At 42.8% G+C, this 10328-nt stretch overlaps 1 protein-coding gene across 4 annotated transcripts in view; it reads right to left on the reverse strand.

The window, feature by feature from the left end:
• ATG5 (autophagy related 5) overlaps positions 1 to 7574 on the reverse strand; it is a 145719-nt gene extending 138145 nt beyond the window's left edge. The window contains exons 1-2 of one of the 4 annotated variants that reach the window (XM_072642957.1): positions 6945 to 7574; positions 1093 to 1258 (exon numbers count right to left, since the gene is read on the reverse strand). In XM_072642957.1, coding sequence (XP_072499058.1) covers positions 1093 to 1200 — 108 coding nt within the window. In that variant the 5' untranslated portion in view covers positions 1201 to 1258; positions 6945 to 7574. Of the gene's footprint in view, positions 1 to 1092; positions 1259 to 6600; positions 6733 to 6944 lie in introns of those variants that run through there. The other 3 variants (XM_072642959.1, XM_072642960.1, XM_072642958.1) reach the window with 3 other exon arrangements.
• Positions 7575 to 10328: the final 2754 nt, after the last annotated feature.

Genomic DNA, 10328 nt, shown 5'->3' on the forward strand with positions numbered 1-10328 from the left:
ACAGACCTCTCACAGCCATGGGTAGAAGTTTTCTTAATCAAACAAATGATAAAGGCAAAAGACAAAACAGATAACTGATTATATGAGACTTCCACAAAAACAAGATTAATGTACTTCAAGAAGTAAAGCAGTCAAACAGGAAGATTCTTTGTACCAAATTTCTCAGATGATGATTTAGTAGCACAGATACATAAACCATTAGCATATATATGTGCTATATAAACAATTAGGAGATATATGTGTGTGTATGTATATATGTATATGAATGTATACGTATATATGTAAAATATATCTATATATGCAAATGCCACTCCCCAGTAAATAAATGATGGATATGAGCATTAACAACCATATGAAAGAATGTTCCAAATCACTAATAAGAGAAATGAAAATCAAAATAAACTTGAGGTTATCACTTCATACCCTGAAAAGTGAAAGAGCTGACAAAAAGCATGAATAGTTGGAGGAACTGCGAGAAAACAGGCACCCTAGTAAATTATAGGGGAAAGGAACAGAAATAGAAGGGGAGGAGGAAAGGGAAAGGAATAGATTTTTCCTTCTATGTGTCATATGGGATGGTTTTCTGGTAGGGGGAAGGAGAGGGACAATGGAGGAAACTAGGCTTATGCTTACCCCCCCAAAAAAAGACATCAATAAAAACTAATTTTTAAAAAGATACTGATGACTAGTAGGAAATCTTTTTAATCCTAGAGGGTCAAGGAGGCAACTGAATAGTTCTAGTTGAAAACTAAGTGAGTACTGTTAGAGATTTCTGTTCTGTAAAGTTAACCCAAAAGTATATTGTAATATAAAATTTTTTATTTGTTCAATATTCTTATTAAATGTTATCTCAAATTGTCTTGGTATAGAGAGAATTGTCCAGGAGCAATGGGAGGCAGGGAAGGGGAGACTACGGAGGGGAGGTAGATATTATTCCAGTTTGGATATTTCTTTTTCTAGGCTAGAAAATGCTTAACTTATAATCTTAAATTAATAAAAGTTATGCCTAAAATTCAGAGTACAATATGTGTGTGTGTGTGTGTGTGTGTGTGTGTGTGTGTGTGTGTGTAACAATACCATTAACAAACTTACATAATAAGGTTCTGCTTCTCTTTCGGTTATCTCATCCTGATAGAGCGTAAAACAGGTTGGTATTCGTCCAAACCACACATCTCGAAGCACATCTTTGTCATCTGTCATTCTTCCAGTTGAGAAGGCAGCACATATAGACTAAAGTTTTTCTTTGACCAAAGATACACTAAAAACAGAGTAAAGAGAGTAAATCAGTCAAATTCCTACAAAGCTACATAAAAACACCAAATAGTGAAGAAGAAATAGTGAAGAAGAAACAGGAAGAATATTAATGCACAGAAGTTATTCTCTTCTAAAATCTAAGGACATCAACATACTTTTAAACAAAGGTGAAAAAAAAATAGCACAGGAAATTTTCCTTACTGAATCTGCTATGATCTGTTTAAAGAGCTAAAAAGAGGAAATACCCCAGAGGTGTGCTGCAAAAGGCACTTAGCTGGGCCTCAAGCTTCTTCATCTATAAAGCTGATGATGCTGGAGTCAATGGTCTCTAAGGTCCTTTCCAGCTTTAATCTACGATCTACAACACTGTCTATAATCCAAAACATATGTATATGAGGCAAATAACAAATCACAACAAAAGTGAAATAAGAATCCATTCTCTTAGCCTTTCTTCAATGTATAATTTGCTACTGGTTGACAAGTTTAAGGGAATTACTTTCAAGGAGATAATACTAACTAATAAAATTTCTGGTATATTTCATTTTTAAAAGTCACATTAGAATCACACCTTATTTGTATAACATTTTCTGCATTTATGTCTTTTTTTCTTCCTTGGGAGAAGGAACCACATCTTATACACTACTTAGTATTGTTGCAGTGCCTGAACAAAGGTAAGCACTCAGGACAAAAAGTGTTGATTAATTTAGCTGATCAAATAGAAAAAGGAACATTATCAAATCTAATAGGAAAAAGTGTCAAAGGGAAGAAGATTTTCAGAAGGCCCACTCTAAGTACAGTAGCAGAAAGGGAACTGGATATAGTATATCAAGCCCTAAACTATGAAATCCATAGTTGGTCTAATCACAGTCATTACAAACTTCTCAATTACTTCATATATAAGCTGAGAAAACTGGTTTATGATGAAAACACATAAAAAAAATGTCAATTTAACAATGATCACAAGTCACTAGAAATAACCAAAGAGGCAACAGTGAAGGCTATACCTTTCCATATTCTGAACACTTAGTTTTAGGGACATTGGGGAAATTCTAGTAGCCAAAAATCAAATTCAAAAAGGTACATTTAAAGAGTAAAATCAACTTTTGTCTTATTTAGAATGCTAGATTTTATTCCCTCTAAAAAACTATGCAGTGGAAAGAGTTCTGGATACACAATGAGATTACCTGGTTCTCATACTACTAACTTGTATACCTTACACAAATTGCTTAACCTTTGTGGGGGAAGATTTTTTTTTTTTAAACAAATAAAGAATTCAAAGGTGGTTATAGAAAAAACATCAAGACAACTAAGGCTTATTGAATGCAATGTAATATTTAAATTTTAAACTTAATTCTTATCCTGCACGTCTTGACTGCAGTATATGGTTTAGGAATACTACAGTATATGGTTTCTTGACTTCATAAAGTCATGCAAACAAGAAGCTTTAATGGAAAGAACACTGTACCTAGGTTTAAGGAGACCTAGATTCTAGATTGTTTCACATACATAGTTCATTGTAAAACTACAGATGTGATTTATTTTCATTTTAGAACAGGGATGGTTTATAACTAATGTTTTTTTCTCCTAAAAACATTGTATGGTACACTAGTTAAAATGGAAATAGGAAAATATTAATAGCAATTGAAGAAATTTTGAAATAATTTATTTTACATTACCTTAGGAACAGAGAAAGATGGGAGAATTGGGTTATCTTACAGTTTACTAGGCCCAAGATGCAAAACTGAACTAAATCTCAAATAAAACTCAATTTAGCACGTCACTAAGATCAAATTAGCTATTGATTCATGCCTACTCACTATTAAAAGAAGTTAGCGGTGATGAAAGTAAAGGAAAGGACAGTTTATATTAAGGGAAAATGAAGGCCTGAACTTGAAACATTCATTCCTCCTCACAAGAATGGTTTGAGCCTTATTTCACTAGTATATTTTAGGCTCCACCACTTGCAAAAGTTCAGAAGATTGGTAGAAGCACCAGTGAGTGGGGGACAGCACTTGCTCCTACAAGCCATGGAACACAAATGATCCAGTGGAAGTACTGGAACTAGGTAATCAATAGTATCTCCAAGGTTTCCATTGACCTCTTTTCTTTTAAATTAATGCTCTCTTAAAACTGCTAAATCCAATGGTCTTTTTTTCAGGGGAAGGAAAGGGAACAAGCATTTCTAAGTGCCTACTATGCTCCAGGCACTGTGCTAGCACTTAACAAATATTATTTCATTTGATCCTCACACTACATGGTAGGTGCTGCTGTTATCCCTCTTTTACAGCGGAGAACACTGAGGAAGACAGAAGTTAAGTGACTTGTCCAGGGCGGTGGCAGAGCTAGTTAAGTGTCTAACTCAGTACCTGAACTCAGGCCTTCCTTACATTAGGGCTGGTGTTTTAGTCACTCCACCATCTAGCTGCCTCATCCTTCCTGACCTCTCTGCAACCAGGCACTGCTGATCACCCATTCCTAATGACTGATCCTCTGAGCGCACTGTACCACAGGGCTGTTCTGAGCCAGAGAATCTCAGACTTCTTATTGACTTTCTTTATATTCTCTCAATGATCTCCTAAGTTCCCACATGTTCAATTATTGTTTCTATGCAGATGACTCTCAAATTACACATCCAGTAATCCAGTCCTGTCTTCTTCCTGGAGCTCTAATCCACCCCAGTAGCCTGCTCACATCTGGTGCTATTACCCCTTCCTCTGATTGGTACGTTCCTGCCTGAAATCACCCTGTAAGGAAATATCAGACCATGTAGGTACACTTCTCACCTCTAAGCTTTTGACTCACTCCAGACTTTTTCACATTACCTCCAACACATGTACCACCCCTCCTGACTCCAGCTTCCATTTATTTGTTGTCTTCTCCATTAGAATTTAAGTTCCCTGAGAGTAAGGGCTTTTTTTTTCTGCTTGTATTGCATTACTAACTCATAGCACAGTGCCTGGCACACAGAAAGTGCTTGATAAATGCTTTGTCTACCTATCTGAATTGCATTTCGCTGGGGGGAGTGGAGGAGGGGGAGGAGACATCTGTTGAAAGCTCGCTCTTCTCCACTCCCCCTTGTTCTATTTCACTCAAATGCCTCTGGGCACTATCTCCTTAATCTGTCTTGCACAAAGAGATGGTCCTCATTGCCAACACTAACCCTTTTATGTGAACAAGTGATCCTATTCCATTCTATATCTCTAAGTATGCTCGTGTCTTCTCCATCCTCCACAAACCTTCACTTGATCCAAAAGTCCATCCAGCTAAACTCCATGAGAAGGCAAACTGTTACAACTGACACCTCCACTTCCATTCCTCTCATCCTCTTCTTAATTCTTTGCAGTCTGGCTTCTCACTTTCTAATGCAATTGAAACTTTTCTCTCCAAAGTTACTAATGATCTCTCAATTGTCAAATCTAATGACCTCTTTTCAGTCCCCATCCTTTTTGACCTGTCTGCAGACTTTGATACTTATCAACCCCCTTCTTCTCCTCGATATTATCTTCTAAGTTTTCAGGATATTATATACAGAGCTCCTGATTCCCTTCCTACCTGTGTGATCACTGACTGTCTTCTTTCCTGGATCGCCATCCAGGCTCCCTCCACTAACCATGGGTGTCCTTCGAGGTTCTTTTCTAGGCCCTCTTTTCTCCTTCTATACTAATTCACTTGATGAGCTCCTCAGCCTCCATGGAGTCAATTTTCATATCTATGCAGATGACTCTCAGATTTACTTATCAAAGTTAACCTCTCACCCAACCTCTAACCTCACAAATCAAAGTGTGTCTATGACCATCTTAGACACACCCAAAATTTACCTCATTATCTTTTCCCCCAAGCCCTCTTTTCTCTTCCTAACCCCCTATTACTGTCAAGAGTACCACCATCCTCCCAGTCACCTAAACTTGAAACCTAGAGATTATCGAATCCTCAATCTCATCCCCCATATTCAACAAAATGCCAAATCCTGTCAATCTTACTCTTATAACATCTCTCACAAATGTCTCCTTCTCTCTTCTGATACTGCCACACCACCCTGGACCTAGGCCCTCAACATCTAACACCTGGACTATCGTGACAGTCTGCTGGTTCATCTCTCTGAAAGAAAGCTTTCAACTCTAGTCCACCTGACACTCAGCTGTCAAATTGAAGGTGTGATCATGCCATCCCATACATACTCCATTATCTCCCTATCATTTGCAAGACAGAATATAAAGTCATTTGTTTGGCTTTTAAAACCCTTCAAAACTTGGCCCTTCTTACCCTTCTAGTCTTCTTATACTTTAATGTCTTCCAAAGACTTTTCAATCTGGTGACAGTGGCCTCCTAGCTGTTTCTCCAACAAGACATCCCATCTCCCAATACCAAGTGTTTTCACTGGCTGTCCCCCATGCCTGGAAAGCTCTTCCTCCTCATCTCTGTCTCCTAGCTTTCCTGGCTTCTTCTAAGTCCCAAAGAAAGGAAGAGTGATCGTAGGCAAGTCATTTAACCTATTTGCCTCAGTGTCCTTATCTATAAAATGCCATCTTCTACAAGATGACTTCTTAGTCCTTAATCTTAATGCGTGTCCTCTAAGATTACATCCAATTTATCCTGCATATATGTGATTTGCATGTTGTCTCCACTAGTAGACTTTGTTCTTTGCCTTTCTTTGTAATTCCAGTATTTAGCAGTGCCAGCATATAGCATGCCCTTAACATATGATTTTAATTGACTTTTTACCACTATAGAAATTACCAAAACTCGATAGCTGCTTTTTCATTTTATGCCTTGATACAATGCAGCACACGGTTTTCCCTTCTAGTTCTAAATCTATTACCCTAAATAGAGCCATGCAAAAGTGGAATGGACCTTGACAGGTTTCCCCTCATGAGGGTTCTTCAAACAAAGGAGAAAAGGCTGGATGGGGATACTTTTCCCAGGTATGGGATAGACTAGAATGGCCTGGCTTAGGTCCCTTCCCATTCTAAAAGTCCCTAAAACTTCTCACTTTGGTGAAAATGTGCTCTGATTTGGTCTTTCGGGGGTATTCTCATGATCCGGAGGAAAAAAACAAAACCAAGAAACACCTAGTTTTCCCAACGGTCCTCAGTACGCAGGGATGATCCAATATTTCTAGGACCACTAAAGAATCAAGAAAAATTCCAGGGAGCAGCCCCACCCTCTATGAGGAGTGAAGGGACCGAGACCAGAAAGACCTCCGGACCTAGGGATGCACCTAGGGGACCCAGGACTCAGGGGCAGCAAAGACCAGGGAAGTCAGCTACAATCCCAAAAGCCGCGGGGGCAGAGAACTCCCCGGCCTCCGCCACGCCCTCTGCGAGGGTGACCTACACCCAGACTCACCCCGGCCTCTGGGGCAGCCCCGCCTCTACGCAACCTTCCAAGCCCCAGAGACGGCTCCGCACCTAGCCGCGCCCCCCCCCGCTCCCGGCCACAGCTCCGCGTTCCGGAGGCCACGGCCCCTCCCAGAGCCTCACCTTCCTCCCCACCCCGCGCTTCCCCCCCCCCCGGGACACTCCCCCCTCGCCTCGATTTCCGCGCTCCTCACAGCGGAGAGGAGGGCGGGGGCCCCGTTTCCCTTCCCTACGCCCCTCCCCTTTCCCTCCCCCCCAGTCGAGAACCACTCGGGTCAGGTCGGAAGGTGGGGGTGGGGGGGTACAGGAGGAGCAGAGAGCAGGGACAGTTACCTGAGACCCTGCCCGGTGAGGGCTCGCGCAGCCCCGAACACAGGAGCGGGCGGGAGGGAAGGGGGAAGGAGGGGGGACCCCCACACCGGGGGTCACTTCCGTATTTGGGCCCTCCCGGAAACTCCGAGGTTCACACCGGCAAGGCGACCGTCCGGCCCCGTCAGGCCCCCACTGCGGCTCCAGTCCTCGGCGGCGCGGGGAGATGACGTAACAGGCCACGTGGCCAGCCGGCGGTTGACACTCCGGAGGGGGCGGGGCTCAGAGAGAAGAGCGAACTGTCCGGGGGTTGGAGCGCGGTCCTGGCCTAGGTGCGGTGCCGCTGGGTTGTCTTTCGGCGTCGGCCAGCCACGCCCTGGGCCATCGAGGGAAGCCCTTTTACCCCTCGGATTTGCCCGCTGCGGAGTGGAGAACATGCCCACGGGACGGCCACGCGGCACCACCCACTTCTTCCGTCCCCACGCCCGAGGGCCCATTCCTGGGGCGAAAGGGAGGAAATTCCCGCGTGGGCTGAGCAAAAAGGGAAGTCCGGAATGAGCTCGCTTCCGAAGGAGGCTTGGCTCTGCGTGAGGAGGTTAGGACGCGTGTGCGCGTGTCCAGAGGCCCAAGTGTGCGTGTGTGTGCACCTGCGTGCGCGGTGTGCAGTCGTGGCCGACCCCGTGACCCCTCGTGGGGCCCTCTTTGGCGGAGACGCTGGCCTGGTTGGCTGTCTCCTCCTGCTGCTCACGTTAGACGTGAGGAAACTGAGGCAGACAGGGCGGAGTGACTTACCCGGGGTCACCCAGCTGATGAGCGTCTGAGGCCGGAGTTGAACTCGGAAGATGTCGTCCTGACTGCAGCTAGGACCGCATGTACAGATGTACGCGTGCATGTGGTATACGTAGGATGTATGAGTTATGTTTCTCTAAGGATCTGTTTAAGGAGGTTGGGTGTGCGTATGCCGGTGTCTGTACGTGCAGACACGTGCGCATAAATAACTGTAATATGTACACGTGATACATGTAAGCCGTGAGCTGTGTATGCGCATACATACATTTATAATGTGAAGTACTGAAGGTCAGGTGTGCATGTGCCTGTGTCGTTGTGTGTAGGTGTCTGTACGTGCAGACACGTGCGCATAAATAACTGTGTAATATGTACACGTGATACATGTAAGCCGTGAGCTGTGTATGCGCATACATACATTTATAATGTGAAGTACTGAAGGTCAGGTGTGCATGTGCCTGTGTCGTTGTGTGTAGGTGTCTGTACGTGCAGACACGTGCGCATAAATAACTGTGTAATATGTACACGTGATACATGTAAGCCGTGAGCTGTGTATGCGCATACATACATTTATAATGTGAAGTACTGAAGGTCAGGTGTGCATGTGCCTGTGTCGTTGTGTGTAGGTGTCTGTACGTGCAGACACGTGCGCATAAATAACTGTGTAATATGTACACGTGATACATGTAAGCCGTGAGCTGTGTATGCGCATACATACATTTATAATGTGAAGTACTGAAGGTCAGGTGTGCATGTGCCTGTGTCGTTGTGTGTAGGTGTCTATGCGTGCAGACACGTGCGCATAAATAACTGTGTAATATGTACACGTGATACATGTAAGCCGTGAGCTGTGTATGCGCATACATACATTTATAATGTGAAGTACTGAAGGTCAGGTGTGCATGTGCCTGTGTCGTTGTGTGTAGGTGTCTGTACGTGCAGACACGTGCGCATAAATAACTGTGTAATATGTACACGTGATACATGTAAGCCGTGAGCTGTGTATGCGCATACATACATTTATAATGTGAAGTACTGAAGGTCAGGTGTGCATGTGCCTGTGTCGTTGTGTGTAGGTGTCTGTACGTGCAGACACGTGCGCATAAATAACTGTGTAATATGTACACGTGATACATGTAAGCCGTGAGCTGTGTATGCGCATACATACATTTATAATGTGAAGTACTGAAGGTCAGGTGTGCATGTGCCTGTGTCGTTGTGTGTAGGTGTCTATGCGTGCAGACACGTGTGCATAAATAACTGTAATATCTACATATGTGATGCATGTAAACTATGAACTAGATGTACATACAGTCATAATATGAACTGTATTGAAGGATCTTTTAGAGGAGGTTAGGCATGTATATACATGTCTGTCCATCCATCCATACACAGGAAGGCTCCCAAGTCTTACTGCTGCCTTAAGCTATAAAAGTACCAATTTAAGCTTTTACAGCTTAAAACTAAACTAACATTTGGAGGCCACCCTGTTTTATTAAGGAGACTTGTGCCTGGTATATGTTTGTTCGCATTCATTTTAAACTTTTTGAGGGCAGAGACTGTGTTTTGCTTCGTTTTACAGCCCATGTCTTAGCAGGAGTGCCTGGCACATGATAGGAGCTTAATATACGTTTATTATATTGAATTGGCTTGGATATTTTGTTTGTACGTTGTGTATCCCAGTAGATTGTAGGTTCTCTGAAGGCAAAGACAGTCTTTTGCCCCTTTTTGTATCCCCAGTGTCTGGCACTTGCTAGGTACTTATCAAATGTTTATTGAATTCAACTTGATTGATAGAATTGAGTTCCCAGATTAGGAAAAACTCTATCTACCAAAGCTAATTGGTACTTTGTCTGTACTTTGTAGCATTAGAGGGGGCCTGAAGCCCTGACAGGTTAAATGCCTGTAAATTATTATCTCTATAGTTTTCTAGGAAACTGAGATATTAAGTAATTTGCCTGTGATCATATAGCCAGTGTCTGTCATAGATGGGATTTTCCCAGGTTCCTACTCCCAGTAGGTGTCAAAAGTAGAACCAGAAACTAGGTCTTCCTAAGTCTGAGGCCTCGTCCACACTGCCCCCTGTGATGGCAGTCAAAATAGGATCTTTTGCTGTTTTTCTTTTAATCAAGTGCCTCTGATTGAATCTTGCCTTTATCCATCAAGAGTCCTTACAGGGATTTGAAGTACAGAAACTAGATTTTGTTTAACTAGAAACAGTGTATTTATTTGTATTGTTAATTATTTTAATGTGTTTAAAGATCTTTCCCACCCATTGATGGGCCTGCCCACTGTGGGAAGCTTGATTAGGGGAGTTGTTTTGTACAGGGTCCCAGGTACCTTTTGTTTTTTCTATTGAGGCACTGGGTCAAAGGCTTGTGATGCCTTCTGGCTCTAAAAAAAAGGTATAAATACTATGAGGGTGAGGTTTTACTTTGAGGCTTGGTTTTTGATAAGAAGGTTTGAGTGCCAGACAAGGACTCTGGGAAGCTGCTTTTAGGAGCTCCCCGTACCCCTTTTGAGCCCTCTCTGGGTTGTACCTGTCTGTTGAATTCAGGCAGGGGAAGCCATGTCTGTTGACTTTTAATTTCTCTGTATTTTCTTTGAAGTTCAGAGTGCTGA

The sequence above is a fragment of the Notamacropus eugenii genome, chromosome 2 (genome assembly GCF_028372415.1).
Source record: "Notamacropus eugenii isolate mMacEug1 chromosome 2, mMacEug1.pri_v2, whole genome shotgun sequence".
In the NCBI taxonomy this organism is placed as follows: Eukaryota; Metazoa; Chordata; class Mammalia; order Diprotodontia; family Macropodidae; genus Notamacropus; species Notamacropus eugenii.